This window comes from Labeo rohita, chromosome 25 (genome assembly GCF_022985175.1).
Source record: "Labeo rohita strain BAU-BD-2019 chromosome 25, IGBB_LRoh.1.0, whole genome shotgun sequence".
In the NCBI taxonomy this organism is placed as follows: domain Eukaryota; kingdom Metazoa; phylum Chordata; class Actinopteri; order Cypriniformes; family Cyprinidae; genus Labeo; species Labeo rohita.
In genome coordinates this window covers 17,660,838-17,680,797 of record NC_066893.1, presented here as the reverse complement: position 1 = coordinate 17,680,797, position 19,960 = coordinate 17,660,838, and the positions used below count along the sequence as shown (strand labels likewise).

The window sequence follows — 19,960 nt, the reverse complement described above, 5'->3', positions numbered from 1 at the left end:
TTAATAATGGTGATTTTTATCATTCTGTGTATGTAGTTATTGTTTTATATGTGGAATTTCATATAGTTGCCAGGTTATTTTTGCTATCAGAGAGATTCATTAAAGATGAGTTAGAAGATGTGGCTGGCAGACAAACATTGAGGCTTTGCATTGTGCTGGCCTGCATTTCGGTTCTCTCTCTCCTTCACACACACACACACACACACTCAGTATGGAAGTCACCCTATCCTCCGCTCTATGTAGTCCTAGCCCTGGAGACATCCAGGGGCATCTGACAGCATGGCACACAGCAGGTAAGAGAAAGAAAACAAGACAAAGAGACAGAGACAAGGATAGAGAATGAGTGGAGGTCAGATTGTTTTTTTATTTTGTATTAATTTAGTGTGTCTGTTTTTGTTTTGCACAGTTTTACTGCATGCAGCGAAACTGCAAATGCCTTGGCAATACAAATGTACAAAGATTTGCCGTGCCAATAAAACACATCAAAATAGAAAACCGTGTATCTGCGGTCACGGAAATTTTAGGGTCATAGAAATGAGTAAATTTCAATAGTTTTTCACTCACAAAGAGCATTGTCTGGCTTGTGAGATATGTATTGTATATTTACAATTCATTATTTATTTTTAAGAATTTTAATATTTATGTAAAATATTCAATATATATTTTATTATATATTGTATGAGCTAGAAATAGTTCTATATAGTGCTAGCTCATAAAATGTTTTATTATATATTGTAAAAACCACATTTATTATATTTTCATTAAATATTACCTATAATAGGTAATATATATATATATATATATATATATATATATATATATTTTTTTTTTTTTCTAGTTCATTAAATATTTAAATAATAATAATAATTGCATTCATTGTATGTTTTTAATAATTGTATTATATGTAAAATGTATTTTATTCCAAATGTTATGAGCTAAAAATAGTTCAGTATATTATTGGCTCATGAAGTATTTAAATATATAATAAAAATTGCATTTATTATTTTCCATTAAATATTTGCTATGTGACAATTATATATATTTCTAGTTCATTAAATTGTATAATTTATATAATAATATATCATTTTATTATAGTCTCTGATATAATCAATTATATAACTATTAACTCCTCCTCTTGTTGTCATGTTTTTATTTCGTTCTGTTTCTCATTGTATTACAAGTTGTATATATTTGTTTATTGTTTGTATGGTGTGTGTACATGTGGAAAAAAGCAATAATAAATATATATAACTTATTATATATTTATATAATATTATTTTATATTATAATAAAATAAAATAAATTTAGATAATTTTAATATTTGTAAAATATTCGTTATAGATTTTTATTATATATATATATATATATATATATATATATATATATATATATAGATGTAATAATATTATTATTATTATTATTATTATATATATTTTTTTAGAAATAGTTCTATTGCTAGCTCATGAAATATTATATATAATAAATTGTATAATAAAAAACATTTATTATATTTTCATTAAACATTATGTATAATAAATATAAATATTTTTTAACTTTAAATATTTAAATATAATAATAATGATGATAATAATAAGAATTGCATTTATTATATATTTTATAAAATATTCATTATAGATTTTTATTATATATTTTATGAGCCAGAAATAGACTTCTATATATTGCTCATTAAATATTTAAATATATAATAAAAATGGCATTTATTATATATGTATTAACTATTAGTTATAGTACATAATTATAGATATTTCCAGCTCATGAAATATTGTAGTATAATAATAATAACAACAACAACAATATTACTAATAATAAAAATAATAATAATAATAATCATATATATATAAAATATAATCATATATATATATATATATATATATATATATAGTTTTTTTATTTCAGAAGTATTTCATGAGGTAGAAATATATAAATTGAACGTTTTTAGTGCTGTCAAATCGATAAATGATTAATCGCATCCAAAATAAAAGTTTTTGTTTACATAATAAATGTTTGTGTATTGTGTATATTTATATATATAAACATATAATACACACACATATATATTTATGAAATATTTACGTGTGTGTGTGTGTGTGTGTGTGTATTCGGATTTATATGTGATTTAGATTATATACATAAATATAAATATATATTACATATTTCTGAAATGCATAGTTGTATGTGTATATTTATGTATACAAATAAATATACATAGGAAACACACATATTATGTAAACAAAAAAAATATTTTATTTTATTTTTATTTTATTTTATTTTATCGATTTGACAGCACTAATATTATTAAAATTTCATAAGCTAGATATTGATCCATGAGTGTGGGAATCCTGTAAACCATAAAACTGATAAATAAGAGAGATGCACTGAGGAACCAAGTTGTTACTGTTGAACTGAGAAGGTTTGTGGGATTTGAATGGAATACTAGGTGAGATTCTTAGTAATACGACCCAAAGGATGCTGGGTAAAGTCATTAGACTGTTATCTATGATCTTCCATGTTCTGCATCAATGTAAATACTTGAGTGTGTGTGTGTGTATATATAGCGTGCATTCAAAGCTCTAGACTCAGCAGTGTGTTTGTTTGTGTGCACATGCATGTGAGCGTATGTGCAAGAATATGCTGTATGTGCATGCTGGCAAACTACCAAGTTTGTGGGTTTTACAGTGATTCTTTTGTAACTAAGATTAAAAAGGAGAAGACGTGTGTGTGTCACAGTAGTGTCCTAAGACACATCAGCTCCATCACAAGGCAGGCCTGAGGGAATCGGGACAAGAGGGGAGCACAGGTCACGTAGATCAGGTTTCACCTACATTAAAGCGACCAAATTTCTTCCAGTTGGCTGTGATTTTTGTCACGCAGCACAGCAGATTTGTGTTTACAGACAAACTGCATGTCACTGGAAACTAATGTGGGTTGAGCTTAAGGGTGGAAAGAGAGAGACAAGTAATAAAAAGAGCATTAAAAAGTCACCACATGAGCTTTGTACCAAAACGAAGCAAACTACCTCACTGTCTACTGCCTATATAGACAGCTACCTTCTAAGATAGCACCCTGTTAGCCATGTAACCTCATAACTGATGAATTTGTAACGGGGTCAGAAAGCTCTTGGATTTCATCCAAAATATATGAATTTGTGTTTTGAAGATGAACGCAGGTATTACATGTTTTGGAATGATATGATGATGAGTAATTAATGACGATTTTCATTTTTGGGTGAGCTATCCTTTTAACTTTAACGACTTATTCATAGAAAACCATCTTAGGCGCAAAATGTATGCTCAGTGGTCAAAAGTCTAGTCATGTTTTCATGGACCGGTAAAATGCAAAAATGTGTTTTCTATGAACTTTTAACATTTCTTACGTTGTCCTCCATCTTGAAGCTAATTGCAATGCATTCGGGATTGCATTGCCCAATGCTTCCTTTGAATTTGGACTAACTTTGGAGGCAGATACCTACCTTTTTTAGAGCAATCAGAAGTATCCTTTAAAATTCTCCCTCAGTAGGCACATCCAGTATTCTAAACATAGAATCATAGTTTTTTAAACCTTGTTAATACTTCCCCGTTAAAAACATACTATCGCGTGAGTAGTCACGTCTTCTGTAATGTCTCGCAAGTGAGTAGCGCGTTTAAGATGCCATGTCAAGAAAACAGAAATTAAACTTTTTTTTTTAAGGTGGCGCCAGTGTCGACGGTTGACGGAGGGCATATCTAAAGCTTGATGCTGACAGCCAATCACTATATTATTCTGGTGTTGAATGAACGCGATTGGCTACTGTGAATGCAACATTACTGTCAGTTTCAAAACAGTGGACCAATCCGGAGACCACGGAGGCGGGGCAAGCATTTTGTCTTTTGTTTACAGTAGCAGGTTGGCATAGCAACTTTTATATTCGACGCCAACATGGCTGAGTAGCTTTTCTGCACTGAGCTTTATTTTAATTTTTATTTTAATCTGAGCGTTGCATCTCGCATTTTAGGCCAGTAAAAACCTAGAGTAAATACTTGCGCATTTAGAGTGACAGGACAAGATTACTAAGAGGAAGATCACATTCAACAGCGATCATAAGTCAGATTCACAACTGTAATTGAGGACAAGAAAAAAAAAAATCGTTCATTAATCGAGGTAAAACTAAAAAGGTAAAATTAATCGAGATTTTTTTTGTTAACTTTTAGCAATTTGCATAAAACTCGCCCAAATCTCTATATAAGGGCTTTCCAAACAACTTTTCATTTACTTATTTTCATGAGTGTCAGCAAACATATGATGCTCTGAAAAAGGTCCATGTATCTGTATTTCATTTTAATGTACCATAATTATAAAGCCACCAAGAGTATGTCAAAAGTTTTTGAAAAGTAAGATTTTTAATGTTTTTTTTTTTTTTTTTCAAAAAGTCTCTTCTGCTCACCAAGCCTGCATTTATTTGATCCAAAGTACAGCAAAACAGTAACATTTTGAAATATTTTTTACTATTTAAAATATTTTTATTTGAATATATTTTAAAGTGTCATTTATTCCTGTGATTTCAAATCATTACCCCAGTCATATGATCCTTTAGAAATCATTCTAATATTCTGATTTGCTGCTTAACAAAACATTTATTATTATTATTTGTTAAAAACAGCTGAGTAGAATTTTTTCAGGTTTCTTTCATGAAAAGAAATGTCAGAAGAATAGCATGTATCTGAAATAGAAATATTTTGTAACATTACAAATCTCTTTATCATCATCACAGATCAATTTAAAGCATACTTGCTAAATTAAATAAAAGTATTAATTACTATAATTTCTTCCCCCCAAAAATTATACTGACTCCAAGCTTTTGAATGGTATAGTGTATAATGTTACAAAAGCTTTTTTATTTCACATAAATGCTGATCTTTGGATCTTTCTGTTCATCAAAGAATCCTGAAAAAAATTTACTTAAGTGTTTTAAATATTATAATAATAATAATAATAATAATAATAATAAATGTTTCTTAAACAGCAAATCAACTTTATTAGAATGATTTCTGAAGGATCACTGACACTGAAGACTGGAGTAATGATGCTGAAAATTGAGCTTAGATCACAGAAATAAATTACATTTTAAAATATCTTCACATGGAAAGCAGTTATTTTAAATAATAAAAATATTTCACTTAATAATTTTACTGTGTTTTGCTGTACTTTGGATCAAATAAATGCAGGCTTGGTAATGCTTGTTTTTTCTTTAAAAAAAACTTACTGTTCAAAAACTTTTGACTGGTAGTGTAAGTTGTACTGTTTTTTTTTTTTTTCCTAATTTACTTATTTTTTTATTAAAAGAAAATTATTATATGAAAATTATTTGTGAACCATAGTATGTTCGTGAAAATGTTGAATGCAGATTTCACGCACACATTCAGTTCTAGCATATGAATTTTGACTGCTAGACCAGAGGTTTAAATGTTTTACCGTTTGTGTGAGTGTACACGCTAATGCACTTGGAACATCAGGCACGCAAGCTCCCACAGCGCCGCGCTGACCTCATCACCATGAATGTTGCATGATGGGAACATGGGGCGATGAGATCATATCTAAAGGCAACCCCATTATATTTTCCCCAACTCTGCATCTCTTTCACATCTCTTCACTTTGCTCGTCCATCAGCCCTCCCTCCTCCAAAAGGAAGAGCGGGATGACTCATCCTTTCACACCTCTCCCCTGGTGCCTCCTGTCATCCCCACATACGGGTTTGTGTGTTCCGTATCGGCGTACAAATGAGTCGGGGTCTGTTTTCTTGCCTTTGACGCTCGTGCAGCAGATGACAAAAGACCCCAGCGTCTCAGGCAGCGGACATTTTCTTGCAGAAACGCTGAGCCTGCTGGATCCCCATCTCCTCGACGTGCGAGTTCCTCGCTCGCAGGAAGGCGAGGAAATGCCATGTCTGCTTATGTTAGCATGTATGCGTCTTGTGTAACTGCGAGAGTCATCCTAAACTGCGGATGCTGGGTGTCTGCCTGAGCGCTATCGGGAGGAAGCACCATGTGTGCTCCCTTGCTCCCTTTAGGAAATACTGCCATGCTTTGTAAATGATAGAGCTGAACATGGAAAGGGTGGACAGCCCTATCCTTCCTCAATATGGAGGCCAACCGGTCTTTGTTACATCGTTTGTACTCTGTTTTCGCTCTTTCATTTGTTATCCAGCTCTGTTTTCCTTTCGGTCTCAACCACTGAATAAATACATCTCACAAAAGGCGACAAAACATCAAAGTTTTGCTCACCAGAAGCAACCATTTAAATCACCCCCATGGCATTACAAACCTCCTCTTTGTTTTGGGGAGCTCAATAGGAGATGTTATAAATAATGTTCAAGCTGCTCTTCATACAATGAAAGTTCTCATTTTTCAGTGAGCTGTTGCTTTAAAGACACAACATATTAGTTATACACAAAGCCTTTCCCAAACAGAATGTGTATGCGGAGTGTAAATATTTGCGTATGTGAAAGATTAGTGAATAATTTTTGTGTAATTGTGTACCGATCGACCACAAACTCTCAGTCCGTCAGACAAAGGGCAGGTTATTATTAGCAGCATTGATTTCACCAGACGAGAAAAGCTCTGAGTACACTTCATTTTCATGTGTGTGCTCAAGTGTGAGCATGCATAACTATTATTGTAGTATTATTTATGTAGTATTTTAGTATCTATTAATAATATGAGATTTTCATTTTAGAAATGTTACTTTTTTAGTTTTATTTAGTTATTCTGTTCTATTTTTATTTCATTTTTATTCAGTTTAGTGTTTTTATTTTACTTACTTACAGTTAGTTGTAAAGTCAACATTTCGCCAAATATTTATAAATGATTTTTTTGTTTTTAGTTTTAGTTAACAATAACATGAGTATCATACCATTAATGCCCTGTTCAACCTCTATCATTGTTCATTAACTATTCAGCTCCTTTCATCAAACCACACACACACACCCTAATAATGATATCGCATTACAGGTATTGATCTACACCATTTGTGCTATGCCTCTGTCACCCGACTCCTCTGACGCGAGGTCCCAAAAAGCACTCCTCACCTCTAACTCCCCTCTTTTTCCGCTCTTCTCTTTGTGTCCAATCCATCAGTGTTTTTTTAGTGTTCCATTAATTATCTCTCTGAGTTGTATTTTATTTTATTTATATTTTGTCCTGTGTTTTGTGGCTTTTTTTTATTTTATTTTATTTTGCACCTTGATTTGTATTTCATTTTCTGTTTTTTTTTTTTTTTTTTTCTGTCCTGTGTTTTGTGCCTATTTTATTTTATTTTATTTTATTTTATTTTTTAAATGTTATTATTTTTTGTCATATGTTTCATGCGTTGTTGTTGTTTCTTTTTTATTTTATTTTATTTGTTTTATTTATTTTTTTGTCCTGTGTTTGTGTTGTTGTTTTTATTTTAGTTTAGTTTAGTTTATTTTGTCCTGTTTTGTGCTTTGTATTATTTATTTTATTTTATTTTATTTTATTTTATTTTATATATTTTTTTTGTCCTGTTTCCTGTTTTGTGCATTGTTTACTTAGTTTTCTTAGTTTTTTTTTTTTGTCCTGTTTTTTTGTGTGTTTTATTTTTTTATTATTTTAATTTTATTTTATATATTGTTTGTCCTGTTTTGTGCGTTATTTTATTTTATTTTATTTTGTCCTGTGTTTTGTGTTGTTGGTGGTGGTGTTTTTTTGTTTTTTGTTTTTTTGTTCTTTGTGCGGGGGCTTTATTTTTTGTTTTGTTTGTGTTTGTTTTATTTTGTGTGTGGGGTGTTTTGGTTTGTTTTCATTTCTTGTATTTTAACGTTTATGATGTTTAAAGTTTAATGTCCCTTAAATTCTTCCACCTGCATGTATACCAACTGTTTGAAATTTTTCTTAACTACAAATGTTTGGCAGTTGCAGTCACACTACAAAACATTTGTCTAATATGATAGGTGTCTTCAAAAATTTGTCACATCCTGGAACTGCAGTACTGAATAGGTTTTGTCTAAGCATGCATTATGACGTCACCTCCGGGTTTGGCTTAAATTGTAGTAGATGGCAATATTCGTGCTTGGACATGTGGTTATAGTCACTCCCTCTACGTCTGATAATAGAGGAGTTCTCTGTTAAGTAACAGGGTGGATTTGTTTAAAGTTCTTAGTAATAGTAACCACTGTTGCTAAGTAACCGTTGTACTACGAAGCAATAATAATCATGTGCTTCTGAGACGATTGTTTCATGGATTTTTTTCTTCTTCTTTTTTTTCGAAAGATTTAAAGATCAGTGTCTGGCATTCTTACAGGCAAATACTAACAGTACTCGTCTTTTGCTGAGGAAACGCATAAGATCAGTATATAAACCTGTCATAAGGCTTACCTTGTGCTCTCTCCACACACTCGCCTTCCTCTCTTCAATAATGCTGTGTAAGTGAAAGTCAAGTGCAGTTCGCCTCTATATGTAGCTCTGTCTATTTCAACAAGAAGAGCACTACATCCCCTCCACTTGAACATTACTAAAAGGGTTTTCCAGCCTGATGCCTTGCGAAAACCTTTTAGCGTTCTATTAAGCAGTTCCACACAAGTGAGAGTGCTGTTTTATGGTTGTTAGCACATTCCTATGCAGTTGCTAGGGTGGTTGTTAGGGTGTTATGGGATGTTTGCAGTGACATTGCTATGCTTTTGTTAAGGTGTTCTGATATTGTTAGGATGTTGGTTTGAATGGGGTTTTGACTGCCTGGTTTCCAGAGTGTTGCTATGTGGTGGGTAATGCTGCTGTCTGGTTGCTAGGGTGTTGCTATGCAGTTGCTGATTATTTCTTCTGATTGGTTGATGAAATCTTGCTATGTGTTTGCTAGAGTGTAAAGTAGGGTTGTAAAGGGGCGGGAAATTTCCGGTAAATTAACCTGATGTTTTCCAGGATTTTTTGGAAAACTTTGGGAACCTTTTGGAAAGCTTTCGGAAATTTACCAGAAATTTTCAGCCTCTTTGCAACCCTAGGATAAAGGATGGTTGCCAGGCTGTTGCTATACCATAGATAAGGTGTTTTGATTGGCTAACATGTTGCTGTGTAGTTTCCTAAATATTGTTCATGGTTTCCAGGGTGTTGCTGTCTGGTTGTAAATTCTGCTGTGCGGTTGCTAAGGTGTTGCTATGCTGTTGCTAATGGTTTCTGATTGATTTCCAGAAACTTTCCAGGATTTTTTGGAACTTTGGAAAGTTTTTGGAAAGTTTCCTAAAATTTATCAGAAATGTTCTACCCTGTTGCAACCCTAGTGTAAAGGATGGTTGCTAGGCCGTTGCGATACCATAGATAAGGTGTTTTGATTGATTAACATGTTGCTGTGTGGTTTCTTGGATATTGTGTATGGTTTCCATGGTGTTACTATGTGGTTGCTAGGGTGTTGCTATGGGATTGGCAAAATAATGAATGGTTGCAAGGGTGTTGCTATGCTGTTGCTGATGATTTCTGATTGGTTGATGACATGTTGCTATGTGTTTGCTTGAGTGTAAAATAGGGTTGTAAAGGGGCGGAAAATGTTCCAGGATTTTTTGGAAAACTTTGGAAACTTTTGGAGAGTTTCCAAAAATCTTCTACCCCTTTGCAAACCTAGTGTAAAGGATTGTTGCCAGGCCATTTCTATACCATAGACAAGGTGTTTTGATTGGTTAACGTTGCTGTGTGGTTTCTTGAATATTATGGTTTCCAGGGTGTTGCTGTGTGGTTGCTAGGGTGATTTTATGCAGTTGCTAGAGTCACTAAAGTTATGGATGGTTGCTATGCTGTTGCTAAGGTGTTCTGATATTGTTAGGATGTGCTTTTACATCAGGGTTTTGATTGCCTGTTGACACATTGCTGCGTGGTTGCTAGGGTGTTGCTATGGGATTTGGAAAATTATGGATGGTTGCAAGGGTGTTGGTATGTTGTTGCGAATTATTTCTGATTGGCTGATGACATGTTACCTAGAGTGTAAAGTAGGGCTGCAAAGGGACTGACATGTTGATGTGTTGTTTCTTGGATGTTGTATTTTGAGGGTTGTTTTGAGGGTGTTGCTATAGGGTTGTTAATGCTGCTTTGTGGTTACTAGGGTGTTTCTATGCAGCTGCTAGGGTCACTATAGTTATGAATGCTTGCAATGGTATTGCTATGCTGTTGCTAAGGTGTTCTGATATTGCGTTGTTATGTGGTTGCTAGGGTGTTGCTATAGGATTGGCAAAATTATGGATGGTTGAAAGAGTGTTGCTGTGCTGTTGCTCATGATTTCTGTTTGGTTGATGACATGTTGCTATGTGTTTGGTGGAGTGTAATGTAGGGTTGTAAACGGACGGAAAATTTACAGTAAATTTTCAGAAACTTTCCAGGATTTTTTGGATCTTTGGAAACTTTTTGGAAAGTTTTCTGAAAGTTGCCAGAAATGTTCCACCCCTTTGCAACTCTAGTGTAAAGAATGGTTGCCAGGCAATTGATTAGATCAGTTTTTTCTATACATGTGGTAAAATATCATTATAACTAATATGTCTAGGGTCTGCTGTTTATATATGTCATGACTTCACTGTAATTATCTCTTTTTTTTGTTTTTTTCCACAGGTGATGTCACAGTAGAGCTCCAGTTTCCTTCAGCTCCCTCTGGTAAGAGAGCCCAGTCCTACAACTGTACGTCCACTGCTTGATCCAAAATGGCTGCCACCAAAAGCGGTTACGAGGGGAAGATAGCCGGCCTATACGACCTAGACCGCACACTGGGCAAAGGCCATTTCGCCGTGGTCAAACTAGCCCGTCACGTATTCACAGGCCAACTAGTAGCAGTCAAAGTCATCGACAAGACAAAGCTTGACGACTTAGCGACCGGCCATTTGCTTCAAGAAGTCCGTTGCATGAAACTCGTCCAGCATCCCAATGTAGTGCGACTGTATGAGGTCATCGATACGCAGACCAAGCTGTACCTCATCCTAGAGTTGGGCGATGGAGGTGACATGTACGATTACATCTTGCGTCACGAAGGCGGGGTTGCCGAAGACACGGCGAAAGTGCACTTTGCGCAGATTGTACGAGCAATAGCGTACTGCCATCGTCTGCACGTTGTCCACAGGGATCTGAAGCCGGAGAATGTGGTGTTCTTTAGGCAGCAGGGGACGGTGAAGCTGACCGATTTCGGCTTCAGTAACCACTTTCAGCCCGGGACCATGTTGATGACCAGCTGTGGTTCACTAGCATACTCTGCTCCAGAAATACTGCTAGGCGAAGAGTATGACGCTCCAGCAGTGGGTAAGTGAAAAAAGCCTTTTTTTGGGCGTCGCACCTCCTACAGACTCTTGTGTCACATTTTTTCTTCTTCTGTCTGTTTCCAAGTGTGTTGTTTCATTCAGCCAATCAATCAGAATGCCTTTAGAATCCCTGAAAATCACATTTGAGCCAAATTGCAATTCAAAATCACCCCAAGATTGAAAGATACAGTAGGTGTATATGACTTCCTTCTTTCAGACAAATACATCGGGAGTTATATTAAAAATGTTCTGGCTCTTCCAGGCTTTATAATGGCAGTGAATGGCTGTTGAGGTTTTGGGAGTCCAATAAAGTGTTTCCTAAACAAATCGATGTGTTTGTGTAAGAAAAATATCCATATTTAAAACTTTTTAAACCGTAATTTCTAGCTTCCGCAAACTGTTGTGCACTTTATTAGACAGTTTATGCACTTTATTGGACCTCAAAATCTCAACAGCCATTCATTTCAATTATATCATATTTTTAAAGGTGTCATAGATTTAAGATTTTAAAGATTCATAGAATCAAAAGAGATTCTAAACATCCATAGATTCTAAAGATTTGTAATTTCAAGGATTCATAGATTTTAAGATTTCATACATTGAAAGATGTATGGATTGAAGACTAATAATTTAAAAAATGCTAAAGATTCATAGATTCAAAAGAGATTCTAAAGATCTGTAATTTCAAAAATGTATAGACTCTAATTCTTTAAAAAAATCCTAAAGATTCATAGATTCTAAAGATTTGTAATTTCAAAGATTCATAGATTTTAATATTTAATTCATTGATAGATTTAAGGATTTAAGACAAATCATTTAAAAAAAATCCTAAAGATTCCAAAGAGATTCTAAAAATTCATAGATTCAAAAAAGATTCTAAAGATTCATAATTTAAAATTTCATACATTGAAAGATTTATGGATTTAAGACTCTTATCATTTAAAAAATCCTAAAGATTTGTAGATTCAAAAGAGATTCTAAAGATTCATAGATTCCAAAAAGATTCTAAAGATTTGTAATTTAAAAGATTCAGATTTTAAGATTTCAAAGATTGAAATTTTCTCTTCTATCTGTATGTTTCCAAGTGTGTCATTTTATTCAGTCAATCAGACTTCAGTAGAGGGCTAAATTCTGTCCTTTCAGACTCTTAATTTACATGCAGCGCAGTCAAACTAATCTGCCAAGGGATTAAATCGCAGAAGGGCACAGGTCTGCACATCAAACTCTGTGTCTGTGTCACAAGAACACCGGGATGCCTCGCTCTTCTCTCCCCACGTGCCTCTTCTGGGTTTAATCGCTGCCGTTTGCCGAGCGGGAATCTTCTACTGAATGAACAGCACATCTGTGCTCTAGCAGGGGTCAAGCTAGGAGATTTGTGTCAGGTCAGACCTACACATGACTCAATTGACTCAATCCAAATCCCTGCAGCAAATTTTCATAAGAGTCAAATTCTTATAGAATATACAGAAAATTAAGGGTAGTGAAATGGATTCCATACTCCACTGACAAAGACAATTAAAAACCCATATCATCCGACCACAGTGATGTATAGAATGTTTTTGCTGCCTGCTGTACATTTTTCTGTTGTGTCAGGCAGTGCTTTGTCTGGGACTTTCTTGTACAGTATGTGCTGTTGTGTCTTTGAAAATTGTTTCGAGGATGAATGTGGCTAGTCGTGAACTCACGTTTTGTCTATCCATCATCCGTTCTATTGTTCAGACCCAGTCACCTTATTAAGCTCCAGAGACACGCTATACGGCAAAAGAGAGGGGGAGAAATGGAAAGAAAGCAGATTTAGAGAGAGAGAGAGAGAGAGACTGGGGCAAGCAGAGAGACAGACTTTAGAGGACACTTGATCTTAACATTGACTCAGGCAGGAGGATGAAGAGTAACAGGACTGACAACAAATTGTTCTTTCTCTCTTTCTCTTTCTCTTTCTCTTTCTCTGTCTCTTTCTTGTTATTGTCTTGTTCCAGTTCAGTAAAGCTTTCTAGAGTACAGATGTGAGCTGAGCACAGACTTTGAACTACAGTATGTAGAGAGTCAAGATTCAAATGATTCTAAAGACTCTTAGGTTCTCAAGATTCTAGAGTGCCAGTGATGCCAAACATTCCAAATATTCCAGACAACCTTTAGAATTCCAAGATTCTAGAGATTACAAAATCACAAAAATTCAGTTTTAAAGAAAAGAATATTTATAGATTCACAGATTCTGATTAATCAAATTATTTTAATAATTCTGAAGATGCTCTGAGATTCTAAGATTCAAATGATTCTAAAGACTCTTAGGTTCTGAAGTTTCTAGAATGCCAATGATTTAAAAAAATTCCCTGATTTCAAATATTCCAGACAATCTTTAGAATCCCAGAATTCTAGAGATTACAAAATGACAAAAAATTTAGTTTTAAAAAATAGATAATGTATAGATTTACAGATTCTGAAGAAACTGATGATTTTAATAATTCTGAAGATTCAAAGGATTCTAAAGATTGTTAAATTCTGAAGATTCTAGAATGGCAATGATTCCAAAAAATTCCAAATGTTCCAGACAGTCTTTAGAATTCCAAAATTCTAGAGATTATAAAATTATACAAATTTCGTTTTAAAGAATTGGATATTTATAGATTCACATATTCTGAAGAATCTGATTATTTTAATAATTCTGAAGATGCTCTAAGATTCTAAGTTTCGAACAATTTCTGAAGACTCTTAGGTTGTGAAGATTCTAAAATGCCAATGATTCCAAACATTCCAAGATTCCAAATATTCCAGGCGATCTTAAGAATTCCAAGATTCTACAGATTACAAAATTACAAAAATAGTTTTAAAGCATAGAGTATTTATAAATTCACAGATTCTGAAGAATCTAATGATTTTAATACTTTTGAAGATTCCTGGTCAAATGGTCAAAATAGATTTAAAGATTCATTAATTTTCTAAGCATTATAAAAATGTACAGTTTCAAAGATTCTTTTCTTTTTTTTTCTTTTTCTTTTTAAAATTCCAAAGATTAAAAGATTTATAGTTTCAAAGATTATAATTCTTAAGATTCTAATGATTCGGTAGATTTAACATCCTTCGTAGATTTAACACGGATTCAGAGGTTCTAAAGATTCATAGTTTCAAAGATTCAGGTTTTAAAATTCCGAAGACTGAAAGATACATGGTTTCAAAGATTGGAAAGAAAGAATTCATGGATTAAAATATTGGGTACACAGATTCTAAAAATTCTCATCTAGAGGTTCTAAAGCTTCGTAGATTTAGAGTAGATTCTAAACATTCATAAAAGATTTTTGAAAGATTCACAGATTTTAGAATTCCAAAGTTTGACAGATTCGTTCAGATTCAGATTTTTAAAAATGTATAGTTTGATTGATAAATTCATAGATTTAAATGTTCATACACTCTTGAAAATAAAGGAGCTTCACGATGCCATAGAAGAACCGTTTTTGTGTAAATGATTCCATAAAAAACCTTTAACATCTGAAGAACCTTTGTGTTTCACAAAAGGTTCTTTGTGATCTAATGTTTTATAGATTTAAAATGGATTCAAAGAGTCATACATATTTTCAAATTGTTAGGTTGCCCGACTGACTAGTTGACTATTTGGTCTTATGGAAACTTTGAATAAATAGACCAGTTTTAGGTTTCCCTGACCCTGGTCTGATGTGTTTCTTAGGGTACATCAAGTTCTTGTGTCCAAAAATAGTTGAAGTGCAACAGAACAGAACACAATGTAGGCATCTGGAGATGCGTTTTGCAATTTGAACTATTTTTAGTCTGACACACTGTCTTATAAACGCAACACTCATGACGAATAGTGCAAAAATGTCATGAAGCTGGAGACTCAGTGTATGACAGATTTTAAAGCCAGAGAGAGAGAGACAGACTTTAGAGGACACTTGAGCTTAACATTGTGACACAGACAGGAGGATGAAGACTTACAGGGCTGACACTGAACCCGTCTGTCTCTCATGCCGTCTTTCTCTCGTTCCAGTTCACTAGGGATTTCTAGAGCACAGATGTGTGCTCGGCTGCCATGTGTGCCCTTCCGCTCCTCTGCTCTGACATTATTAATATCATATTTGTATGATATTTTCTGCCAGAGCCTCATGTGACGGTGGGACAGTAATTCTCACAGAGGCTCCATGTGCCAGGATTAGATCTGCGCAAAGTGGGTCAGTCTCCGCAGAGACCCAGCAAAGCGTGCAAAGGAGGCTATACTCACACACACACACACACATGCTAGGATGCTGGAAGCGTGTGAATCTGAGGGCTTGTCTTACCTCTCCAAATGTAATCTAGCTACCAAAGGCAGAACTAGAGCAGATAAGGGCTGAGTAGTCACGCGTGACAGATGTTTAACTTACTGGGTCACACAGAATGAACGGTAAACATGCATATAAACAGTGGAGAAGGTTCAGTATAGCTGTAGCTTAGCAGTTAGCATTTTAGCTTGAATACAATTAATGGTTCTCTCAGTGGTTCCTGATTGTTCGTAATTAATGTTTTTTTGGGTTTTTGAAGACGAGAACAACAACCTGCTCATGTTAGCATCTAGCTAATTTAGCTAGCTTCTACCAAGTTGCTGGGTGCATTCATGGGTCATTCTATAGTCAGGGGTACATTTAGAATTTGACAATGTGAAGAAAAAAGTTTTCCTGTTTCCTAAAAACCCAAATATGACCTTACATAGCTGTGTTGAAACAATCTATATTGTATAAAGCTATAGAAATAAAGGTGATCTGTAGGAATATGTGCATAAAATACCATCTGTGTTTGCTACTGTCCACCATGTTACCTTTACTGGGTAACACAGTTGACAGGTAACTTAGTTGACATTTTTAGTGTTTTGGGCCTGTGTTCAACATGGAAGCCTAGAACTACTGAGCATATGGTATTTTTAGAAATATATTTTCATAAACAAAACATAAGTTTTGGTTAAATTGTCTTGTTAAAATTTGCAGCAATAATACTTGTGTAACACTGTTGACAGTCAATTAATCCACTCTTGACACAGGTTTGCTAGTTTAACCAATATTAGGGGAAACGGAGAGAACATAACTTCTAGTGTTTCATCCGTGTGCTTCAAGAGGAAATATCATCATGCGCAAATTGTGCGAGAATGGGACAAGCCATTCCTTTTTGAGGGGGGTTTTCTAGTGGGTAACTTAGTTGACAATGGTTTTACAGACACAAAAAAACACGTTATAACACAATAAACACTTATTATTTTAAAGCGCACACCCAAATGTCTTGATAACCTAATCTAACTGTAGGCAAAACTATGAAATTGATTTACATTTGAGGTCATTTTCATGCTTAAATGCAGAGTAGAATGAGCAACTTTACGAAATCGGACAGCTGTAAACTAGGGTTGTATGTGATCTTTTGTTCAAAAATGATGTTCATATGGCATTTTCAACATATTGTAGTGTGATTTGGGAAAAATATAATTGTGTACTAGAAATTAAAAATATACTTCACGGACATGAAATGTACCCACAATTATAGAATGACCCTTATGCTAAAATACTGTAGAACTGGAAGCATGTGCTTTTGTATGGTTACACAATTAGTCAAAATAAATTACAGCACTAAGCTATAACGTAATTTTGTTTTTTAACTACGATAAATATATGCTCCGCATGTTTGAGAGTGAAGCTTGGCAGCTTATGATCTCTCGGTCTCCCGATTCACAATAAATGCTGCTTCACATGAATTTTATTTATTCATCTGCTCTGAGCTTAAATCCGTTACAGTGCATTTTGAAGCCAACCGTCTTTCTAAACTTACTGAAGCAAATGAGAAATGCTTATAAACTGGCTGTTGTCAACCAAAGAAAAGCTTTAAGGCCTCTCTGCAGTTTTCTGCCAAAATAAAACCTACGGCAATTCCCATCGGCTGACCCTGTGGTCCACTGCCTAGTAGTTTAATCAGCTCCTGAAGTTTGCCGGACATTGGCTGGCATCTGAAACTTTATCTGGAAAGCCTTCTTGTCTAGCAATTCTAGGTCAAGCTGATGTCTTTAACCTCAGTAGCAGGAGAGAGAAAGATGGGAGAGTGTAGAACGCCTCTCTGGGAAGCTGATATCTAGTGAACAGAGAAGGGTCCGTTTCTACTGTATGTGTGTGTGTGTGCAAATATTTCTTTTATTCTTTGTGTGTGTGTGTGTGTGTGTGTGTGTGTGTGTGTGTGGATGGCTGAATATTCATTAGCTCAATGAGAGGTTTTATTCATAGTCAGTAATCAGCTGCTCGGCTCTAATCCACTCACAAGAGTTCAGTCACTCAGTGCCAGCACACACACACACACACACACACACATTTAAGCTGTAATTGCCACTCTATTCAACACACAACATTTGAATGCATACATGTTTTGTAAGGACCAAATGTCCATGTTCATGAGGAAAATGGCTTGATAAATATATTAAATGTGTTAAAAATAAAATAGGATTAGGTTTAGGGTTAGGTCTAGAAAAGATACCTTTCTCTTTGTAAAAACAATAGAAGTCAATGGAAAGTCATCACTATGATGGAAAGCTCTCTCTCTCTCTCTTTGTGTGTGTGTGTGTGTGTGTGAAGCAGCTCAGTGTAATCAGGATTCTGGTTGTCGACACTGCTGATCAGAGATGTTCTGAGATAGATAAGCTGGGAGACACTGACTCAGTGACATCTCACAAACTCACACACACACACAAATTAAATGATAACACACACCTTCTCCACTATGCAGTCAAATGATTTCTGTTTCAAACAAATGCTGTTCTTTTGAATTTCCTATTTAGGAAGGAATCCTGAATAGATATATGACTGTTTCCACAAAAATATTAAGCAACGCTGTTGTTTTCAACACTGATGATAATCAGAAATGTTTCGTGAGCAGCAAGTCAGAATATGTGAGCCTGGACCGCAAAGTAGCACTTTCTCCACCCAATACCTCCCTGTCATCTCTCCACTGTCCTCTCATAAAAAACATAAATATAACTTGAAAAAAAATGATTGATTTCAATATAAGAATTTCAAAGATTTTAAAGATTCAAAGTTTCCAAAAATTTCAAAATTCTGTAGATTTTATTTTATTTTTTTTAAAGAAAAAGAAACCTAGAATTCCATATCAGATTTTAAACGTTCTAAAGATAAGATTCTAAGGCTACGTTTACACTAGTGTGTTTTTGTTTTAATACGCATAACTTTTGCTATGGTTACGCCTGCCATTTACATTATTGCCTATCGCTGCCCACATTCGATCTGTGTATCCTTGATCACCGTGTAAACAATAACATTGTGGTCATTATGAATGGTCTTGTGACATGCGCTTTTGGTTGTGGTTTTGAAACAGTGAAAACGTCAGTGTAGATGAAGATCGTTTTCATTTTAAAACCAGTGTAAAAACGGCCTAAGATTCAAAACAGTGCATTTCTACTATTATTGGAAATCTACTATATAGATTTTATACAGCTATAGAGATTCTACTGTCTACTATAATTGGAATGCTTAAAATTCTAGAATCTTAGAATCTGTACAAGACCTCAAGTCTGGAGACATTCTGTTTCACACACTGTTGTCTCATTATGTAATCTCAACACAGATCGACATGCACAGCAGCTCCTTGTTAGTCCTCATTATGTGTAATATGTTTTGTGTAAACTATAGTCACATGGCAATCACACACATTGTGCTGTACATGAAACTGTGCTCATACTGGCTCTGAGGCTCTAAGAGTTGTCTCGCTGTGACTTATGTTATTTTAAGAAGATGGAGTGAGATAAGAAAAGCTTAAAATAACTGATTATTTCTGCCACCTCCACACATAACATTATTTGTCAAGGCAGATGTTCTCTTACAAAGTGTGTCTAAGAAACAAGTGCATAGGTTATATTTATGATGAATAAATGCTGAAGAAAAAGGGTTGAGTACTACAATTATGTTTTAGTTATAAGATTAATTCACTTGTTTAATCAAGGATATTATGATTTTGATGCAGTTTAAACCCGGCAGCACTTCAGTGTCATATTTCTATGTATGTCTGACCATATTTATAGAAAGAGCTTTTGAGTGTGCTTAAAAAAATCCAATTTGACCCTTTCTGTAGATGTTAAATAACAAGCTGCATGTGTGCGTGTGCCAGTGTGAGACATGCAGTGCTCATGTCTGTCTGTCTGTCTGTCTGTATCTGTGGAGGAACACGCAGTACAGAGAGCAGAAGAGAGGCCTTATTGTTAGAGCTGTAAAGACACTGTTGGGACAATGCTGTCTCTCTGGACTGTCCCTCACGCTGATGCTTTGCTCTGACTCACACAGTAGATGCTCTTTCACACAGAATTTATCCTCTCTCTCTCATACACACACACACACACACTGAAACCAGCATGTCAGATTTGAAGCTGTTATTTAAATGAGAAAGTTTAAGAAGTTGGCACAAATATATTATTATTATTGTTGTTGTTGTTGTTGTTGTTGTTGTTGTTGTTGTTTTTTTTGTTTTAATTTTAAAAGACTTAATAATAATAATAATAATAGTAATGGAAATTTAATGTTATTTAAAATGTAATTTTAAAATTATTTTTTAAAATAATTATTATTATTAATGTGTTTTCCTTTTAAAAGATTTAATAATAATAATAATAATAATAATAATAATAATAATAATAATAGGTCATTTCATGTTAATGTTTTAATTTTA

At 34.3% G+C, this 19,960-nt stretch overlaps 1 protein-coding gene across 2 annotated transcripts in view; it reads left to right on the top strand.

The window, feature by feature from the left end:
- The window catches only part of snrkb (SNF related kinase b), a 37,502-nt gene that overhangs the window by 5,782 nt on the left and 11,760 nt on the right, over positions 1–19,960 (top strand). For both annotated transcript variants that reach the window (XM_051099068.1, XM_051099067.1), the window contains exon 2: positions 10,596–11,273. In XM_051099068.1, coding sequence (XP_050955025.1) covers positions 10,685–11,273 — 589 coding nt within the window. In that variant the 5' untranslated portion in view covers positions 10,596–10,684. The remainder of the gene's footprint in view (positions 1–10,595; positions 11,274–19,960) is intronic.